Source organism: Zosterops lateralis, assembly GCF_965231275.1.
Source record: "Zosterops lateralis genome assembly, chromosome: 4".
In the NCBI taxonomy this organism is placed as follows: domain Eukaryota; kingdom Metazoa; phylum Chordata; class Aves; order Passeriformes; family Zosteropidae; genus Zosterops; species Zosterops lateralis.
In genome coordinates this window covers 7,346,107-7,368,736 of record NC_139765.1, presented here as the reverse complement: position 1 = coordinate 7,368,736, position 22,630 = coordinate 7,346,107, and the positions used below count along the sequence as shown (strand labels likewise).

At 41.8% G+C, this 22,630-nt stretch overlaps 1 protein-coding gene across 2 annotated transcripts in view; it reads right to left on the bottom strand.

Annotated features, from left to right (window-relative positions):
• The window catches only part of KIAA0930, a 55,303-nt gene extending 32,940 nt beyond the window's left edge, over positions 1-22,363 (bottom strand). The window contains exon 1 of one of the 2 annotated variants that reach the window (XM_083860483.1): positions 22,269-22,363. In XM_083860483.1, coding sequence (XP_083716609.1) covers positions 22,269-22,332 — 64 coding nt within the window. In that variant the 5' untranslated portion in view covers positions 22,333-22,363. The remainder of the gene's footprint in view (positions 1-22,268) is intronic. The other variant, XM_083860482.1, reaches the window with a different exon arrangement.
• Positions 22,364-22,630: the final 267 nt, after the last annotated feature.

Below are 22,630 nucleotides of genomic sequence, written 5' to 3'. Positions count from 1 at the left end.
GCAATCCTGAATAAAATCTGTGCTAAACACTTGAGTAATTAAGGACTATCCATTTTTTTCCAGTGGACAAATGGAATCAGGTGCTGGAGAGATCAGATACAGGATCCTGGACATCTTCATCATGGGAAGGCTTCCTCAGGGCACAGATGAACAGGACTGTATATAACAAACAGTTACACCTGAGAGCATATCATGCAAGAGTGGATTCCAGAGTGTTCAGACTTATAAAACCAGTCTGAAAAAGGACAGGGTTATCACTAGTCTGTATATTCACACAGGCCCAACAAGAAGAGAAAAAGAATTGTTCAGCTTTAAGGATAAACCTCGCTGACACAAGGATGAATGGCTCTAAACTACCCAGTGACACTTATGCAGCTGGAAATTCAAAGCTGATTCCTAAGCATTCAAGTGATGGAAGTTCAGGAGCAGTCCCCTCAGTTGGAACAGTGAAGGCACAAATCCCTGCAGCTAAGACAGAGCTCAGCTTGGTTAAGAAAGTTCCTGTGGTGCCCATGACAGCTGAGGACACCATGACCCAGTCCTGACTCTATATTTAGCAAAGAGCAGAAAATGGCACAGATTCATCGTGATTAACTAATAGTCTCAAAGACACTTATTAAACCTCATGGGGTTAGAGCACCTGAATTCCCAGCCTTAATTAGATGGGGAGGGAGGAGGAGAGAGGGAAAGAGGATTGCCCTCAGTTCCTCTGAAGTTCTAAGAAAGGCAAAGGAAAAATTAAAAAAGAATGCACGTTCTGTAAGAATCATCTCTGAAAGTGCTCTACTGTTCAGAAATACACTTCTCCGGTTTGTTCCACAAACCATGAAAAAAAAAATAACTCTAGGCAAGGCACTCCTAAACTCATAATGCAAAATCAAGTTATCCAAACCCAGCATTACAAAAAAGGGTTTATTAATCACTTCTAGATTCTTATAGTACATGCAGAACTCTCAGAAACTGTCCATGAGCTGCAGACATCATGAGGTGTGTTTTAGGCTAAAAACCACAGGAATTACTATGCTCGTCTAAGTATTTAGGGGTGGCTATAGCATGTGATGTCTATGTGATGTCTATGTGATGTCTATGTGATGTCTATGTGATGTCTATGTGATGTCTATGTGATGTCTATGTGATGTCTATGTGATGTCTATGTGATGTCTATGTGATGTCTATGTGATGTCTATGTGATGTCTATGTGATGTCTATGTGATGTCTATGTGATGTCTATGTGATGTCTATGTGATGTCTATGTGATGTCTATGTGATGTCTATGTGATGTCTATGTGATGTCTATGTGATGTCTATGTGATGTCTATGTGATGTCTATGTGATGTCTATGTGATGTCTATGTGATGTCTATGTGATGTCTATGTGATGTCTATGTGATGTCTATGTGATGTCTATGTGATGTCTATGTGATGTCTATGTGATGTCTATGTGATGTCTATGTGATGTCTATGTGATGTCTATGTGATGTCTATGTGATGTCTATGTGATGTCTATGTGATGTCTATGTGATGTCTATGTGATGTCTATGTGATGTCTATGTGATGTCTATGTGATGTCTATGTGATGTCTATGTGATGTCTATGTGATGTCTATGTGATGTCTATGTGATGTCTATGTGATGTCTATGTGATGTCTATGTGATGTCTATGTGATGTCTATGTGATGTCTATGTGATGTCTATGTGATGTCTATGTGATGTCTATGTGATGTCTATGTGATGTCTATGTGATGTCTATGTGATGTCTATGTGATGTCTATGTGATGTCTATGTGATGTCTATGTGATGTCTATGTGATGTCTATGTGATGTCTATGTGATGTCTATGTGATGTCTATGTGATGTCTATGTGATGTCTATGTGATGTCTATGTGATGTCTATGTGATGTCTATGTGATGTCTATGTGATGTCTATGTGATGTCTATGTGATGTCTATGTGATGTCTATGTGATGTCTATGTGATGTCTATGTGATGTCTATGTGATGTCTATGTGATGTCTATGTGATGTCTATGTGATGTCTATGTGATGTCTATGTGATGTCTATGTGATGTCTATGTGATGTCTATGTGATGTCTATGTGATGTCTATGTGATGTCTATGTATTTGATATATATATATAAGAGACATACACTATATATATAGGATATATATATGGATGATATATATATATAGATATATATAGCATATACATTTCTGGGGGGTTATAACTGAAGCAAAAAACAGAACTAGGCAGGATTTTTACCCTTGCAGAGGAACACAGGACAAACTGATTGCAGAAATTCAACCTTAGTCTAAACAGAAAACCTGGAGACAAAAGCACTGCAGTACTGAACCTACTTCAGCATTGCAGCACAATGCAGGGGAAAAACCCTGGAAACCCTTAAAGCCACATTGGATCTCTGTCAATTCCAATCCCACCTGCAGCTGACGAGATGTAAAACTCTTCTCCACACTTCAGGGATGTTTGCAGATTCTGCTGTAATTAAAACCAGCCTGAGGATGCTGTGACTGTTGTGACTGCAGTGGCAAAAGGATTCATCTTGAAGCCAAAAAGAGCCAAACCACAGCAACACAGCTGCTTTTATTCTATTCTAGTAGATTCAGAGGATGTGCAACAGCACACAAGAAGAAATAGCCTTTAAAGTCTACTATTAATTTGCCTTAACTTGCAAAGGAGACAACAACATCTTTATTTGTAAACAGAACTTCTTAAAACTTGAGAGGGAGAAAATCCATTATAATTTAAAGCCAGAAACTGTCAGATCCAGTATGTCCACTCAGGAATGCCTTCAACTATTACATCCCCGCATTACAGTAATTTTGGCCATTTGGTCATTTACAGCACGTCACTGGAAGCCTTCCAGCTTTGCCAGGAAGAAAATCTATAGTTGAGAGGATGTAGCAAGTCGGCTTCCTGAAAACGCTCCTCCCCTAGTAAATCCTACTTCTAAAGGAATAAAATGGAATTAAGTGTTCAGACTATAAATCTTAATACACCCAAAGTCGGTTATATAATTACGAGACCTTTGTCATGAACAAATCCCAACTACAACAATTACTGTAATTATTCATTTACATGTATTTTATCCTCATTAGAAGCAAAATTTATGCCAACTGCTATGTAATAAGCATCTTTCTTCTTACCTATTATTTTATACTGAACATTCATTTCAGGGAACTGACTTCATATCCATGTACAAAATCGTGAATTTATTTTTTTTAATGCTTTCCAAAAAAATCATTGGATAAAGGAAAGTGTCAGGTTATTATTTTGCTTCAAAGGAATAGAAGAAAAGACTTTCCATTCAGTGGATAATCATTTTTTCAGCATGTACAACTCAGAGCTTAGAATAACAATAATTTCAGCTAGACAAGGTTTCTTTCTATGCTTTTATTCAGTCTGCCAGGAGATACTCTTCTCCGTGAAACATTATAAAACTCATTTCACCCAACACTGCCACAGAGATCATCTGTAAAATAACCATCCTTAGCTGTTTAGGGGTTAATTAAACACTAATGAAGATCTTAACAACCCCAGCATGGTGACAAAAATGAGAGTTCTAAGCAATTCACACTGTACTTAATTTTTGTTTTGAGTTTAGCCAAATATTCTGCAAGGACAATATAAGAAGAGCTTCACATATATTAAAACTAACTTTGATGTTATAAGGTTGCTATTATGACTGCATGAAATCAGAATAGATGTTCCCTCTCTAGAGATAGTTGCCAGCTAACCAGAGCATCAGAAATCCAAAGTCAGGCCATGACTAGGTACAGGGACACCACTTAATCCCTTCAGTTTGATGCTACAAAAACAGGACTCCAGTGAACTTCCAGAAGTTCAGTGACAAGCAATAGTTGGAAGGCGGGTGACACAGAAGGAATAAATTTTACTGGCAGAACTAAAAAAGGAAGGGATCATGGTAACAGCAGCAACAGGGACAAGACAGATGCCACAGACACACCCTACCTCCCTACCCTAAAGCAGAGTTAACTATTCTACCCCACCAAGTGTGGCATGCACACATCTATTAATCCAAGATGATGAAGATTTAGTATTATCCCAGTCAGAAAAACTTGATCCTTAGCTCATATGTTTATTCAGAAAACAGCTGGAGATGAGCCAAGAAATCCATATAAGAGTGTGGAACGTGGCTGCAAGGAGCAAGGCAAGGATTGATTTCAAGGAAATCCACACCTGCACACTGGGCTCCCCAGCTGTGCAGTTACAAATTCAGGAAGTCTCATCTTATTCAGAAAGTCTCATAGTGCCTGTGCCATCTCACCAACCTTTTGGCAGGATGCAATCAAATGGTCTGGAGATAACTAGAATGGAAGAACCTCTCTCCCTGCTCCTAGCTTCCACTTGAGTCTGGGAAAATGAGCTGCCTCCCTCTTTCCTCTCCAGCTTCAGAGACTGAAGAAGCCCATTAAGGTGAGCAGAAGGGAGAGCAGCAGAAAGCATCACCACAGAGAAGTAGACAATGAAGAACCTAAAGGGTTTCTGATGCTGCTCCACCCAGCAGCAGAAAAAACGCCAAACTGACTGAAAAACAAAAAACGCTGTCAACAAAAACAGGTATCCATTGTCATTTCTTCAGCTTTCAAGTGATTTTCAACATGCACACAACCTCTACCTCCCCCATCTCCTTTTTCCCGAGGTAAGAAGCCCTGCCAGGTGCCCCCAGCCTCCCAGAGCTCCATGGCCAGGAACTGAACAGGCACCTCATTTCAGATCCAGCCCCCACCTGCCACCACAGATGGACCAGTGCTCTGCCTCACCAGGCAGGAATGACCCAGTGCCATATGATGCTGATGCCTCAAGTTTCAACTTTCATGTTTTTCAGATTCTGTGCTGCCTTGGTGTGTAGTTCTGAGCCTCATATTAAGTGTCACTCAGCTCTCTTCACAGAGTAGGGAGACAAAACAAATCCTTTTCCTGCTCAAGACCAAGGACAACTTTCAGGCCCAAAAGCACAAACAATGGTGGGCTGGAGGGAGGAACAAGAAGGATGGGACCTCAAAATCTGAAGACGTAATTGGACCATTAAACCCCAATAAGCAAATGGACCAAATCTTACAAAAATGTAAGACCTTGTAATCAGTCAGCAATTTTGTGACATTCTAAGTCCACCTTGGGTGTAGCCCTGGTCAGGCTCTTGTCCTGTCCAAGGTGTACCCTAAAGGCCTTTCAATAAGTATCTACTTTACCCTCTAGCTCTGTCCAATCTCTGTTTCAGGTCAGCCTTCCCAAGGTATCAATGCCACTGACAGCTTTTCTGGTTCCATCACTGGCTCCTCCCAGCATCTGGCAGAGCCTCCAATGGGAGAAACACCCAAGTGCTCTGGAGAAAACTCCAAAAGAGCCACGGGAACCCCCCAAGCTCACTGGAAAATTGTAATGGTTGTCCTTGGTCTCCAGCAGGAAAAGGATTTGTTTTGTCTCCCTACTCTGTGAAGAGAGCTTACTAACACTTAATATGAGGCTCAGAGCTACACCCCTAGGCAGCACAGAATCTGAAAAACATGAAAGCTAAAACTTAAGGCATCAAAAGTAAAGCAAATTAATCCACTGCAGCTCCCACAGGAGAACTGCCAAGGCACTGCTCCCCAACAGCTCAACAGCCACAAAAACTTCTGTCCTCCAATCCCCTTCCCAGAACAGTCACAGGAAGGATGCAGGAACATCAGAGTCCCTACCCCTGGTTGCCTTCCTGTACTCAAGCATTGCACCCAGGGTTTGTATAAATCTGCCCCAATTAACAAGAAGTTTGGCCGTAGAACTGAACTACCAAAATCAAATAATTAATTAAAGGCAAGGATAGCTGGTGCCAATATAACAGATGTGCACAGACTTCATAATAAACACAATTATGGTATTTCTATAATACTTTTTTGGGGGTTTTGTACCTTCTGATTAGTCCCTGGCAAGCAAGAGGAAGAGTGCAGACACAGCCAGTGCCCAGGGATCAGAGTAAGGTTCCTCCATGGAGCTACTCTCATTTAACTGAGGACAGCAGAACTGAACAGACCTTTAGGCTGTTGATCTGTCAGTTATTTCTGCTTTATTAACAGTATCTGTAATGATCTATCCAACAGAGACAAAGGACTGACCTCTTTGCAGACTTTTGCAAAAAGACCCAAGTTTGTACAAAAAAAGGTGTGGCAGTACATTTATTCCACCACCTGCTGATTTTGTGCAAAAGTCCACATAGTCCAGGCAATTATGCATAACTCTCACCAGGTGACTTCTAAAGCATGTTTTTAAGAGGTTACCATAATTATCCTATTAAAAATTTTATCACTAGAGAAGCATTTCCTATATCCCATCCATCAGGTGGTATCTTCCGAGTTACTTTGCTTTTTCCATTTAAATCATGCTTTTACCAAACTCAATGAAATTGGTCTTGCTATCCTACACCAATCTCTGAAACCTATAATCTGTTTCCCTGCAGCTCCTACTGTTTTAACCTCTCTGCCTCTTCTCTATGCATCTACCCAGAATTAAAGCCAGATTAATGAATACAATACCATGCCATCCTTTCAGGTACTAGTCATTACTGCTGTGCCTAAGAGCACAGACAGCCCTGCCAGTCAGTCAAAGTTACAAACACTTAATATATGTCTCATGTATTTAAGGACTTTACTTGGCCCCAGTGGTATTCATAGACTTATGGAATGGGGAGAGGAGGTCTCAGGGTGAAGAGAATCCTCAAACACAACAACTACCCATTCTACAGTTTGCAGGAAAAGTTTAGGAAAGGGAAGGTCTCAGCTAGTTTTCAAAAGAAAATACAGTACTTTGGGATAAAAAAAAGGTGTAAGAGATGGCTCTAGCTCACCAAGAAAAGGCCTTAAGGAAGAAAAAAGCAGCAAAAAGAGGTTCTGGCCTTACAAACCTCCCCAGTTGGAGAGCACAAAGTAGAAGACAAAGCACAGAGAGTATCACTCAACAACTCTTCACCTGAAGGGTCTTCTTCAACATTTATTTTAGGGCCCAAAAGTTTATTTACTTCCTCAGCAACAAAGGGGAGTTGGTGGAGGGGGGCAAAGGGTGTGAGGCACAACACTTCTGCACACTTAGAGAAAGAGAGTCTAATCAGAAGGAGATAAAACAGTGAGAGCAGAGTCAGTACCTGCCCACTTTGCAGGAGCTCTTTCACATATTTAGACACTGAACTCAAAAAGAAGCATTAACAAACGATCCAGTTTGTACAGAAAACACGAAAATTCAAGTCAAAAAGCCACCAGAAGAGGGTTGTCTGCCCCCATCACTGGCTCTTTTGGTTTGAATCACTCAGCAGCCCTGCCTGACTATTCCATCTGTCAGGACAAAGCAATATTGTCATCCTCTCACAGAGACAGATCAGTTTAATAAATAAATACCTTCCAAATATTTCATTTGTATTTAATCAGAAACATGCTTTAAGCCATTCTTTGTCAAAAATGCTCTCAAATACAGAGATTATGACTCTAAAATAAAGTACATAAGCAGAGATGAGCCTAAGAGCATCCATGGAAACACAGGAAAGATACCAAAGACCTATTTAGACACCTACTATCAAAGTATCATCGAGTGCCTGGAAATCACAACTTGGAGTGTCCTGACAGAACTGCAGTTTAACCTTTTCCTAAACAATCTCCCTGCCAGCATCTTTATCTGCTTTGGTTAATTAAACAGTGACACAAAGAGCTTATTTTTCTTGTCTCTCATGAGATTATTTGGATTAACACCAGGGTATTTTGTGCAGCACAATGTCTTACATTGGGATTCATGATCAAAGTTATATATCCAGTAACTCCACAGAGTTACTAAAAGATCAGCATAGAAATACCACAAAGTGGCTAAATTCAGATAATCAAAACCAGCACACTACAAAATTAAAGAAGAAAAGTTTCACGTTCTCTCTGAATTACACCTCCCAGTGAAACACCACTGCAGGGCATTCCTGATGAGGAAATCCCTTGCAGAACACTTTCCTTTTAATTCCAAGGGATACAAAAACATCATGTAAGAGCAGTGAGTCAAGCCCAAAGGTTGTTTACCCCAGTATTGTGCCTTGAACAGCCCTGGAGACAGGGACAGGGAGGAGCAGAGGATGATGCAGGAGAGCATCACCTTTTTTCTCAGTACCCTCAGTGTTCCTGTGCCAGAGATCAGTGACCATGGCAGCTCCTGCTGGATGGCCATTCTAATCATCTGTCCATCATCTCCTTGGACATACCTAGACTTCCACAACCTACAACTGTTTGTGACCATGAATCCCACAGCTTCTACCACACAGGAGGTGGTTTTGTTCTCTTTGTGAGTTTTTTAGGGGCTTAAGGGTTTTCTTCCCTACCAATTTCCAACTTTAAGCAACGGTTTTATTCACAGAAAGGCACAGTGAGCACTTACTGCCTACACACTGTATATTCACACCATCTACTTCACAAGTATTTTGTGGCACCCAGGACTTGAAGCATCCCTTTGCCAGGCTGACAAGTCCTACCCTACCAGATAAATGTTCCCTGTACAAAAAAGTCCTCCCCATAGCACCTCTACTGCCCTTCTCTGAACCTTTTCAAGTCTACAGTATTAAAGATGAGCAAATACCATGGAAACTAATTTCAATCCCTTCCTTCACAGCTTCCAACACCTGACATCCTCTTTTGACTGCACTGAACACAGTAACAGTTACAGCTCCCAGACCAGGTAATACCATCTTCCTCTGAGGATGATATTTGCTAACCAGCTAAACCCAGGGACAGAGTTCCTAATGCAAAAAATTTTGGGGCACAAACATGCCTTTCCACAAAACTATTTTCTCTTGTTCCCTGCTCTTCACATCTCATTGCAGAGCTGCAGCACAACTAAAAGGAAGAACCCTGATGCACAGGCAGAACAACAGTGCAGATTTCAAATGTGCTTGTGCACAAATGGACACATTACCAGGCCTGGGAGAGGGTACATTAGAGTTTCTACAGGTAACACTTCAAAGACAACCAGGTGTGAAAACTGCACAGCTTTGCTTTAAGAAAATCCATCCCAGTGAAAATAGGATCTTCACTTTCAACGCATCTGTATCAGCAATTCCTTACACAAGAAAGCTCAATATTTAATATGCTTTATTTTGCCAAGATTAAATTTATAAAAACCCACTTTGGAAACAATTCCAGCCACCTGAGGAGTACCCTTGACACTGAAGGGCAATCAACCAACAGGACAAGTTTCCCAGTTGCCTCCCTTGCTCCTAAGATCTTGTACAGCCTTTTCTGAATCCAAACAATTATTTTCTGCTAATTTAGAACAACTCAGCTGGTGTTGCAGCTCATGCTATGGTTTACACAACAGCCATGCAGTGTCATATATCACAGTACTGGAATGCACTTGAAGCTGGCCACCAAAATTCAAGCACACAAATGTTTGTGTAGCATTTTTAAAGTCCACTAAAAGTGACAGAGAAAGGTATAACCGGACATGACTGAGGCTAAACACTGGCCACAAAGTTTGGCTGGGGTTTCAGAGCTTCCTCAAATTTGGACCCTTTGATCCTGGGAAATCCTGGAAAAGACCACTATTGCTTATTTGTTACTTCATTTCATGCAGATAGTGAGAATATTGAAGGAAAAGATGTGTTCATTTGCACAAAAGCCTTAAGGAGTCTCACATTGCAGTTTCCTCCTTTATTCTCCTTGGGATAGTTTCTGTGTTATTCAGAAGTGGAAGGTGGGAGAGAGATTACTTTCTTCAATCCATATTTGTTTCAATTCTCCATTTCCATTTCTACCTGCACTTCTTCCACAGCAGAAAATTGCTTCATAGCATCATTGCTGAGAAGACAAACACAATCTCCTCTGGAAAAAAAATATTTTAAATGTCTTCCTAAAGTTCACACATCTTCCTGCAGGTCTCTACTATTACATCATATGGTGAGGAAACCATCATTTCAGTTAACATTCAACATTGAGTCAAAGCCCATTTGAAAGCATAAACTACTGTGCACCATCTACAGATTTCCACTTTGAAAAAGCAGAATTCAAATGGAACATGAGAAATATTCTCCAACAAGAGTAACTCTGGAAGACAAATTTAGAGAGGAATTGTCAAATCTGACAGGTCAGTATGAAACACCAAATAAAGACAGCATTTTCCAGGCATCTGGCAGTTTACCTTGAATATCTAATCCTAGGAAGGGTCAACACAATTGAAGGGATAGGGTTACCTGCTACTGAACTGCAGTGCACAGAAATAATAAATCCACTTCCATCCAACAGTTGTCAGCTACTTTCCGTATTTCAGCCTCTCAAAGCAGGTGGTGGCTCAGCTCCCTGGAAACAGCACCCAAACTCTCAAACCATGTGCAATTCCCCAAAGGACTGCGGCATCACTGCCACAGATTTAATTCACTCATCAGGAAAACACCAGAGGAATCACCTTGTTATGCCTTTCATGCAGAAAAGCTGCTGAGTTTCACAGCTGGCCCAACTGGGGATTTAGTGCAGGTGTAAACAATCTCTTTCAACAGAGGCAACCCCACTGGATGCAGGCACTTTAAATCCAGGCAAAGAGGGACAATTTTTTCACACATTTCCTACTGCTGCTTCCAGGATTACCCAGCAACAGCCCCGATCTTTCCAAGACCTAGATCCAACCTGGAAAGGTCACTTGGCAGCTTACAAAGCATGCTGGCACTGCTGGAGTGCAGAAACTTGTCTGTAACAGTACAAATGTGTGTTTTCACTGCCAAAATCCATGCTATTTTTGTCCTCTGCCAAAGCAATCCCTCCGATCAAAGAATGCTGCTTCTGTAAATTTATGACATCCAAGGTCCCTATTTTCACCCTTAATAAATAGCACTGTCAAAGCCCTGAGAGACTATTGTGGTAGATCAGGTAAACCCAGCAAATTGTATTTTAGAAGTACTTCAGCCTCACAAAACTACCAACACTGTGGTTATTACAGATAATTTCATTTATGTCCCTCCCCCAGTACCTTATCTTTGCCCAGGCTGCAGTTGGCAACTTGCTGTCAAGGCAGAAGGAAGGAGTAGTTATCACACCAGCAGTTTGCAGAGTTATTTCCTGCCCATACTTACTATCACAGGCTGGTATTTTCCAAATCCAGTTTCTTTTCTGGTTAGAAACATCGGCAGCATCTCTCTGAGTGAGCACTTGGCAGCTTTACAGTGGAAGCCATAATTCTCACTTACCTTCTACACCACAAACCCACTCACTTTTAGAAGCTGACAACCAACACTTTCACCTATCTTGCAGCCAAGATTTAAAAAAAAAAAAAAGTTGTTTGACACTGCCATCTCTCAGCTGGGTGTCCAACCTGACATCCACACATAAGACAACCAGTCTAAAGAAAGATGTATTTCTTAAAAAAAAAAAAAAAAAAAAAAAAAAAAAAAAAAAAAAAAAAAAAAAAAAAAAAAGTCCTTTTAAAAATCACACTTTGGGTTGTTCAGGGTTGAGCTGTCTTTGCCAGCACATAGATCTTTCAGCTAATTAGGCAGCATTCCCTTTAGCATTGACGTTACTCTTAAGGCAGGTTTCTAAGACAACAAATACAGCTGTTTAGCCAGAAATAAAAGTGAACTGCCTGCCCACTCACCTACATCCCAATGAAACCTCCTCCTATGGCAAATGCAGGCCACTCTCAGCCATGCATGGAAGAAAAATGTTTTCTCTAACAGCTGATCACTTTACTGTGAAACTATCAAATTGTCAAGGAAGCACAGCCAGGCTGTCCTGGAGGCAGTGCAGGATTGGGGACCAGGGATAGTCTCTTGACAGTGCCAAGAATTTAATTTAGTCCACAGCCAAACAACTGGAAACAAGAAAAAAACTGGCTCTCTATGGAAATGGTCATTATTGATGAGGAGAGGAGGAATTTTATTAACAGAGGAGACATACTACCTTCAGTCAGACAGAACCCAAAAAACTGCCCTAAATCCAGCACCCTGCTCCTTAAGGGAGAGCAACTACTGCAAAGTTGCTGTTCTATTTCATAAACAGAGCTTTAGTCTTCCATTAGTATTTTATCTACTGAAAACACACCATCCCCTTTCCACTGGTAACCAGCATCACTGCTCCACTTTCTCCTCCAAAGGGGAGACTTGCACAGCTACAAATCCCTACAGGCCTGGAAGGCTTGTACATGGGTGTATAACAGCAACCTGGCCAAGGGAACAGAACACTGGGCTGAAGAGTTAAGAGACTTTGAAGCTTTTTTGCCTCCAACCTGCAGCATGACTATTGTTTGGTGTTGGAATGACAGAAATACAGATTTAAGATTTTAGTATATAGTAATATGCGTGAATCAAGATGGAGGATTTTGGGTGTTGTCTGAGTCCCTCTTCTTCACCTTCTTCTTCCTGGGTTTAGGTGGTTTTCTGTAATTGCATAAAAAATGTCCATATTGTGGGCCTTGGGTGGTCATTATTGGGTCAAAACCATAAATAATATAGGTGTCACCTCATTATTGGGAGATTATTGATTAAATAACCTTGGAAATAGTTAGAAACACTCCTTTTAACCTAATTTTTCTAGCTTGCTAGTTAAGCTCATGGCTCTTGAGTCTGTAAATACTGTAAATATATAAGAGATAACAAACATTCCAAGTCCAAATTCCAAATCTACGTTTCCCCATGTCTCTAGTCTGACCTTGGCAGAGGAAAAAAAGAAGCCAAAACTGTCACAGTTTGGCACTTCAGCTCTGCTTCTTTCACCCTCCTTCCCTCCCTAGGTCTCCCACCCACCACATCATCCTCTCCAGGCTAAAAAGAGTTATAAAAAGGGTTTATAAACCACCAGAGAAAGTCACAACCTTTATCTACCGAGAAATCACTTCTTCTATCTCATGACACTTACAAGGTCTCAAGCAGGAACATGTGAGCTGAAAAAGAAAGGTCTTCCTTAGAAAATTCCTCAACACCACAAGGCAATGTCTTTTACTGCCTTTGCCCATCACTGGGCTGACAAACATCCTCCCTTGAAATTTTGATTACAGTTTATTGGCTTTTCACATTGCAACTACAGTTTAGAATAATATAAATCTTAATATTCTTCAATTCAGACATTAAAGCACTGAAGCACAGATCCTGCATTTGAAGAGACACACCAAGACTTTAGATACAGCCACAGTAACTCCAATTTCCCCCTATCCTTTTGTTTTCTGCAAATTGTAGGAAATGCCTTCAACCTCAGGTTTCATAGACAGTGACAAGGTAAGCATTACATTTTTACTTGCTGGATTCTTCACAGCCTTTTGGTGAAGAAACATTTGTGATCTCTTTCAAAGTGTCTTACCAGAAAAGGAGACAGGGGAAGGATATGTCTACACTTGATTTTCCCTTTTTGCCCCATTCCAAAAATTTCAGGGTTCAATTTCTGCATTTCTGCACAGTACTAGCACACTGTCTACAATTTTTCACTTACAGGATGAAAAAGTTTGAACCTGGAGTTTTCTTCGTTTCTGGCAGTTGTAGAAAATAATTTAAATTGGAAAGCAACTCAAAATTCAAGTTTTGCTGCAAAAAAATCAAAGACAACTCTGTGTTTATGGGGTTTTTTGTTAATAAAGCAGAATTTATGTTATTTACAGGCCAGGTGGTGCTCCTGGCCATGTCACAGAAGACAGCACAGCTTCCAGGAATGGGACACCAGCCTGCCCTGAGTGCAACTCTGACACTGCTGGCACCAGCTACAGCAGCCTCAGAGCAAAACATTAGAGTGAGCTTCAACACAGCAAGTCTAAATTTTTCGTCTCTTTATTTTGGAGATACCTAGAAATGTTCCTTTAGAAATGAAATCGAGACAACAAAATTGTCAAAGTGGCAACAGCATACTTGGGATCTTACACTTTGCCTGCCTTTCCACTTTTCCACTGGAGATTCACAATCACATTTTCCCTACTGTCTTCTAGGAGCAACTAGGAGCACCCAAGCATAGAACAAGTGCAAAAGGATCATTCTTCCATTCAAAAATACTTCTGCTGTGCTACAGAATTAATGCACACATACGACTACTTAAATATCTATCACCAAATGAGTTTGTCTGACAGTTGTTGAACAGAAGAAAGTGAAAAATCTCTAATTATTCTGGTCCTGTAACATTTTTAAAGCACCTAAAGCAAACTTTTAAATCTTTGTTCCTTTGTTAACTGGAAGAAAAGAAAAAAACCACTGATGAAAAACAATCCAGAATGAATCTGAAGAGCAAAGAACTCAGCATAACGTAATACATGCTTTTAATTTCAAAGATTGAAGAGGATGAAATCAGCTCCCCTTTAATCATGTAAAACATGGGCTACTAACAATTCAAACAATGCTTTGAGTAGAGTTTAGTCACCCTTGTTATGAAAAACAAGGGTCACCTGTTCAGACCTTCATTATTTAGGCAGAATTAAACTACTCATTAGAAACAACAACAAAAAAGTACTTCAACATTCCTACAAAGCATATAAAAAGTTGGATCATCACCATTCAGAAAGATACCTGGGTTTACAGAGCTTTATCTCCAAGCTGTACTGCCATCAATTTGGTGCTTTCCTTCTGAAAGGATGAGATCAGGCAATCACTAAGCAGGAGTGACCCCCATGAGGCAATAAATTCATCTCCTCAAGACTGATTATTTCACTCATACTGAACACCCTGCGTATTGTTACAGAGCACTGAGTCTGAAATTTGAAACCCACCTCTCAGGGTCCTTTAAGGCAGGTAAGAAAAAATATCCCTTTTTGGAAATGTAACACTGCCAGACATTCAAGATCTCCTGTATCTGCTCTCCAACAATGCAGAGGAATAAATCTCCAGTGAAACCCTTTGCAGCTCTTAGCAGAATGTTATAAATCCATTTCAAAGCACTTCCTTTATCTTGATGATGTTTGGGCATCTCAGGCAATAATTAAATCAAGCTCTTCATAGTGCAAGGACAGCTCAAGCTTCACTGGCATTTTAATCCATTTCTCAAGTTCCTGCTGATCACACAAAGCCCTGCAAGGTAAGACTAAGAACTTCCAATACATTTCTGCCTTTTATCCAAGTTTGGCAGTCAGACATGCAAACAGAGTTTGGAGGTAAAGCTGCATGTGTTGCTTCCAGACACAGATAATCAGAAGTAATTTATCTTCCACCTCCATGTGGTCAAAGGAAACCCCACCTAAGTGTTCACCCATATTCCTACAGGAGACCCAACACAATGCAGTGCAAACAGGTTGATCAAATGGCAGCAATACCCAACACAATATTCCTGGCACTTGAAATCACTCTGGGTGTAGCAACAGGGCAATTCCTGCCATGGGCCCTTTGCATGGGAGCTTATGGAGAGCTGAGTCACTATTGAGCCATAAAGATTTCTCAACACAAACAGCAAAGCCAGAGGCAGTCTCAGCCTGACTCACTGAGCACATATTGCCTAAAAAGGAGGGACAAAAAAGCCCAATGATGTCATTTTCCAGAGGGAAACACAACAAAGTTCAACAGATCAGGTCACCTCAAATGCACTTCTGCACATGCAGCACACTGTTGTACCTGGAAACAACCCAGAATGCTTCAAATGTGAAGGACTGATGATTGCCTGCCATCTGCTCTGCCTTCTGACATAAGACAGAAAATTATGCAAAAAATATTCTGAAACATCAAATGCAGCCTCAATACCAGCACCAGTAGCTGTTTCCTCTTGCTGTGGCAGGACAGATGTGACTCCAAAATGAGCTGCTCTTCACATACCTGCCTGCAAAATACTGCATTCACCTAAAGGAATTTAACCTGTGGCCCCCAAGGAAATATGTCTAGGAAACCCCCAGAGTAAGAAGATAATGAATATTACTGTTTTCAGGGTTCAATTTCTGCACAGTACTAGCACACTGTCTATACTAGAGACCAGGTGAACCAAACCCACAAAAAACTTCAGTTTTAAAGCCTTGAAATTGCAGAAAGCCCTATAAATCTTCACACATATAATTTGTGCTTTAAGCAGTAAGAATTCAGGGGAAAAGAATTACTTGGGACTGTTGGTGCATCTGATTAACTTGAGCCAACAGAAGTACTGCTGCAGTGTGCCTGGGTGACCACAACTCCACAGCAGCAGCAGCATGAGTCTGTATCTGCTGTTCCTGGATCCTGACTGTATTTTATTTCCTGCACAGAGTGAGGTAATCAAAACCCTCCTTATGATCACACATCCCAAAAAAAAAAAAAAAAAAAAAAAAAAAAAAAGAGCAACCTTGATTCCTTGAAATTCACCCTGTTTAACCCCAGAGACTGAAAACAGACCAAAACCAGCTTGTTTCAGACACTTCTGAAGACTCTGTAGAAAGCAGCTTCACTATTCAGTGGGATCCTGACACCACAAATTGATTTTGTGCAGAATTTCTCCTTCTACCTTATTATTCACTTCCCAGTAATGCTTAAATCATCAGTGAGCTGCTACCTGATCCGACTGAGACAGAGAAGTAGATGCAAGAATCATTACTAACTATTTAACTGCAGGGTTTTGGTTTTTCCAGAAATGCAGCTGGACACAAGACACTGTGTATTTCAGCTATTGAAAAGTCTGCATCCTCTGAGCTTTTTCTCAACACTAACAGTCAGAGGGGAGACCAACACACTTCATTCTTCAGGATATTCCAGTTTTCTTTCCTTGGAAAGTATCCAAACAGACAGAATTCTTAATTCTTTAAAAGATCCATCCTGAGCCTTATAGGTAAGATGTGTCCTAAAATCCCTAAGACAATCTCCCATCCATCTTAATTTCCAAAACAGAACTCAAGACTTCCAAATGGATTCATGACTTAGTACCCCAGTAAAGATTTAGAGCACACTACTAGAACAACAAAACGAAGCAGCTAAGGTTACTAGAGCTACAGTATTTCATAAATAAGAGATGGGTGTTCTCAAATACCCTGACTGATCCCATTATCAGGCTTATGGATTCATAATTCTGCCTGGAGGGACACTAATTTTTTTGTTGTTGTTGTTGTTAAACTTCTGTGAGTATCCAAAAATGAACAGCAGCATGCCATGCCTTAGAGACTTAAGTGCTCATTTTGGTAGGGCAACAATATTCTGGAAAGTATTTGTGGGGATATTTTTTTGGGGTTGTGGTGGTGTTGGGTTTTTTCCAAGCTTTTATAAAAACCTTGCCTCTTTACTTCAGCATCTCCAGTCTGACTTTGATAATTTGAGCATGAACACTCCTGAGCAGGACATGAAAAATCCCGTAAGGTTTCATCTCTATTAAAATGAAAGAACAAACTAATAACCCAGTTGTAAAAAAAAAACATATGAAGGCTGTAATAAAAGAGAGTCTGTTACATTATCGATGTGGCATGGAATATCTGTCACACTCCAGACAGAAGCCACATGACAAATCCCTGAACACAGCAGTGAGGAATGACAGGCCATTAGTGACATAAGCATGAGCAAGGTTCTGACGAACAATCAAACCAGAATTTTAAATGAATCACCTTTAAAAGACAAATAAAACCAACCAAAAAAAAAAAAAAAAAAAATATAACCAACCAAAAACCAAAAAATGCACAAAAACCCAACAACAACAACAAAAAAAACCCAACTCACAGAAAAAGGTATTAACCCTGGAGGGGCTGCAGCCCTGGAGTTTAGTCCCGGATACCCCAAGGACACAAAACCCTTAGACCAGCAGAAACACATTCCCATCCCCTGGACAAAGCCATTGGATCTGAGTTTGCTCCACCTGTGGTTTCTCCCACACCACCTCATCCAAGTGCTACACTACACACTACACATCAAATGTCTACCTGTATTTGATTGCAGAAATGTCTTCCAGACATTTTTCAATGCCAGGCAAATAAAAATAAAAAAAATAAAAAAAAAAAAAAAAAAAAAAAAAAAAAAAAAAAAAAAAAAAAAAAACAAACCAAACCACCCCACCCTGTTTTAAAATCATCTTTCATTTCACACTAGATTTTCTTTGTAATTTGCTCATCTTTATCCAACTACAAATCTGAGGTTCAATACCTCAGGGTGTTTACCTGAGGGTAAACTGGTTAAATGACTTTGACTTCAAAGTATCCAATTTAACTCTGATTTAAATAACCTGTTCTGATCTTGCATTGTATTTGCACTTTCTAGAACTTTTCCTGAAAAGAAGCAGATTCCTCCTGGTTGAAATGTTGGAGTAGAGGTGGGTGGTATTTTTGGTTTTGACTGGTTAGGAAGTTACTTTATAAACTCTTTTTTATTTTACTGTTTGTATGTTACTTACATTAGTATCTTATTTTTCTCCTCAGTATTTGACTATACATTTTTTTAGTGAACATTCCATATTCATTAGCTGCAAAACACTTCATAAATAGGGCAAAAGAAAATGTGAAAATAATAAGGTAAAAGTAATAAAAAAAAGTATTTTAAAACTGAAACCAAATTGTTCTAAATTAAACAAACTCTTTGGAGGCCACATTATCCATAGTTGGTGAATTTCGTTGCATACATCCCTCAAGGTTTTTTTAGGACAAATGTGATTTTCATCCCTTCTTGTTATTGACAGATCAAAAGAAGAAAAAGCTTTGCAGCTTTTGTAGTTTCTCACCTTTGACTCCCCAACTCCCTGAACTAAATCCAAGAGGAACCACAAAATGAAGAACGTTTTGTGTCTGCTGGAAAGCAACTCCTGTCAAACCAGTTTACTGTGCTGTAGTAAATTCTCTGCTGACACTTCCACCTACTCTGTGGATACAATTTCTTCAAAGTCACAGATGCAAATACATCCTTCTTGAATATTATAATTTAATTAAAAGTTACTACACTGTGAAAAAGGTAAGGCCTGAATCTGGTACTTTCAAATCCAAATTAATTCTCCTTTTAATTTTTCATTTTAACCTTGTTTGTTTCCCAAAAAAACTTCTTCCCCTGTTCTTTTTCCCTTTTCCCAGATGATGTTTCCATCATGGGGACCAGCATTTACTGTGTGCCACCTCACCTCCCCTTCCCTGAGGAAGGCTCAAACATTCCTTCCAGGTCTTATTCATCGAGGCAACGTGGTCCATGAATCACATCATGGTTTTTCCTCACATGATGAGCCCCGAGGTTTGTGCCGCACAAACAAGTCCAGGCAGCCCTTTGGCTTTGGGGATGAACATTCCTGCTCCTGCTGCCCCCATGCCAAGCACACCCTCCTCTCCTCAACAGCCCCTCAAGTCCCAGCACAGCCCAAGGATGACCAGGAGAACAAGCATGAGAAACTCTCCATGGCAGGTGAGAGCATTGGGCCTCTCTGCTGGTACCTGGAAAAGGTTCCTGTTACACACCTCACTTTTCAGCTGCCTGTTAAAGCCCCAGGGGCTGCACTCTTTCTCCTTCCTGCTCCAGGGCAGCCCCCTTCTTTTCAGGATCTCTACAACTTCTCCATTTTTCACCCACTCCATGTCTCCATTACAGACCAGCCACAGTTCAAGATTGTTCAGCTCTGCCTATTTATTTCTTCTCACTCATTCTAAGTTTCAGTACAAATAAAGTCACACTCCAACCAAACTCACTCTACTACTCTAAAAGCAGGGCAAAGTGTCACTGAAAGAGGGAAGGATAAAGAAATTAAGTATCTGAAAATGTTACAAAGTAGTATCAGGAACCACCAAAAAATAAACCATTCCCCAGTTCAAGGCTTGGGCCAGAAGGTAATTTCAGAGCCTTGCATGCAGCCTGGCTGAGGAGACACACAGCACATCTGTCATTCCCTTAGGAGAGGGAATATTTTGCTATAGAAATGTTGCAACCAACAGCATTTCAGAGGGATCTTAGTCCACAACACCAGGGCAGCACTGTCCAACTGGGTGACATCAACATCCAGCCAAAAACTCTTGGACAGAGTCACCCTTCCCAGCTTGGTAAATAACAACATGAGTCATTATTGTGAAGTGCTACATTTTGTCCATTACACAAGCAGGACATTACAGAAAATCCCACCACACAAGGGGAATTACGTTTTTGAGCAAAGCCTGTCCAAATGCTTATGTGAATCTCTTAGAACAAAGCAATTCCTCTCACCAAACCTCACCGTCAGCAAAAATAGCAATTTCCTCCTCCTTGGGCTCACTTCTAGGAAATACACAAAATGGGAGAGGATGGCCAAGTTCTGACCCAGTGGGTCCCATTTTATTATTGAGGGATTAGCAACACTCAGGGAAAAGGCATGGTTGGAGTTTTTGGCAGTTGGTTTGAAGGGAACTGAAAAACAACAGGTTTCACCTGCTTAAAAGGATACAAAAAAACTCCACCACAAATATAAAACCAGTGTGGGTGTGCAGGTCCTGAAGCCCCACAGGTGATGTGCCAGCCAGGCATAAAAAAAAATCTCTGTGTTAATTTAACCACCTGATCCCAGACAGGACTGTGACTACCTTCACGACTTCTGAACTTGAGGAAAAATCCTTTACACCTGCTGTGCTGCCAGAGCCCAGCACACCCCAGAACAGCCCAGACTACTCCAGCTCTGTTGCACGCCTTGCAACAGCATTCACTAGTTCAGAGCAGACCTGCACAAGTTTAAGCCACAGAATTACACCTTGGGTTCATCCACAGTGTCTACTGAGCACCACTGCAAAGGCTCAGTGCTTTTCCTAAGGGAGGTATTTAAACCATTTACTAACCTGGCAACAAACCACAGCACAGGGCAAAGAGCTCTCTCTCATTAACTGGGAATGACAACGTTATGGATCAGGGAACAGTGCAAAATGCACATCTCCACACAGGGACAAGTCTCCACAGCCCCAAACAGCCAGGCAACTCTCCTGAGGTTCACCTTTCAAGCCTTCACCTGGTAGAAAAGAAGTTATATTGCTCTATTCCTTGTGTGGCTGTCCCAAAGCCACCCACCAGGACTTCTGTGCCCAAAGACAAGCAGAGAAGAAGTATCTGCATGGTCTTACTAGCTACCACAGTTTTCCCCTTCCCCAAGTTTAGCAAAAGAAAGTGATGGTGATATTTCTCCTCCTGGAAGTTTTTATCTCACATTCAAACATGAAATGGCCAAACAGGACCTAAGAGAAGCTTTCCAATGAATGCAATCTCATAGGAATTCAGATTTTGTGGGCTTTCCCCTGTTTTGTTTACAATTTCTTTGCCACAACATTTTACTTACTTCATTAGGCCCTGTAACATTTCAACACTATGTTACAGCCCAGAGAAGCAATTCTATTAGAAAAAGGCATGAAGAACCAAGAATCATTTCTGTTTGTTCATACAAGATTTCACTCTGTGGCAAAGACAAGGAATGAAGAGAGAGGCCATTCCTTCCCAGGGAGACCACAGCAAGCAGCGACAGACAAAGTGATGCAGAGAACCAGAGATTCCCCATGTCAATCCAAACCTCACAGCCTGTAAAACCTGAACAAGAACTTATTCTGAGCTTTTAACAGAGACTCAAGAACGGATGAGACTTTTGGGGCCTAATAAAGGAGCTGAGGAGGGAGGAGTCATTAATAAAGGCACCATGGGAGAACCAAGTGTTGTACATCACTTTTCATCATTTGAAGCACTGCCCATGCAAAAACTTCTGGATATTCAGCCCCTTAGAACACAGCTCCAGCCCTGGCTATACAAAATAAGGTAGACAGAAATTCCAGATGTGAAGAACAATTTCCATGATATAAAAATCAGTAATTTCCATTCATTAGCCTGGCCAGAAGAGCTTTGTGATGTGAACAATTTTGGTTGAGGAGCTGACACACCATTCCCTTGCCTAAAGCCGACTGAATTTCAACCTGAAACTTCTGTTCCACAGCGCATAGGCTTTGCCAAAAGCTAAATAAAGACGTGCCACGTGAAATCTGCATCGAGCGAGATGGAAATAAACAAGACAGAACGCTTGAGAAAAACCCTCCACGGTTTAAAAAAATTAATTGACCTGCCAGAGCCACAACACCCTGCGCTTATCAGACCAGGGCGAGCGGCGTGAAGTCATTTACAGAGAGAAGGGAGGCGCCAGGCTGGGGATCTCTAGAGAGCGCTGGGAGCCGCACAGGAGGGAGAATTGGCACCAAAAAACCGGTTTCCATCCCCAAAACACGCGGCGCGCAGTTGGCGCTCAATAAACCCCGCACGGCGGGGCCGCCCTGACCATTCATCCCCCAAGGGCATCCCAGACAATGGAGCGGGGGCTGATCCCGGGGAGGGAAGGCGGGACACAACAGGTGCCGACACAGAAGCGGGGCCGGGGCTGCGCTCCCCGCCCTCCCGCATCCCCCGCATCCCCCGCTGGCATTCCCCGCCCGCATCCCCCGCCCGACTCACCGAGGCCGCTGATGTCGTGCCGGAGGCCGGCGCGGCTCCGCTCCTCCGCTATCGCCCGCAGCATGTGCCGCAGGGAGCGGTCGGGCTCGCCCTCCGCCTCGCCGTCCCTCCGGGCACAGGCCATGCTGCCGCCGCCGCCGATGAGCTCATGTCAGGCCGCCGCGGAGGCGGCACCCGGCGCTCCCGACACGGCAATGACCGGGGGAGATCCCGGTCCCGCTGTCCCCCTCCTGGCTGCTTCCCCCTCGGGACGTTTCCCGGGCGTCGCCCGCCCCTCCCCTCCCGCTGCCAGCGGCGCTCCCGGCCGCGCTCCGCCGCTTCCTGATACTGCGGCCGCCGGGCGGCACCGGCAGCGCTGGGAC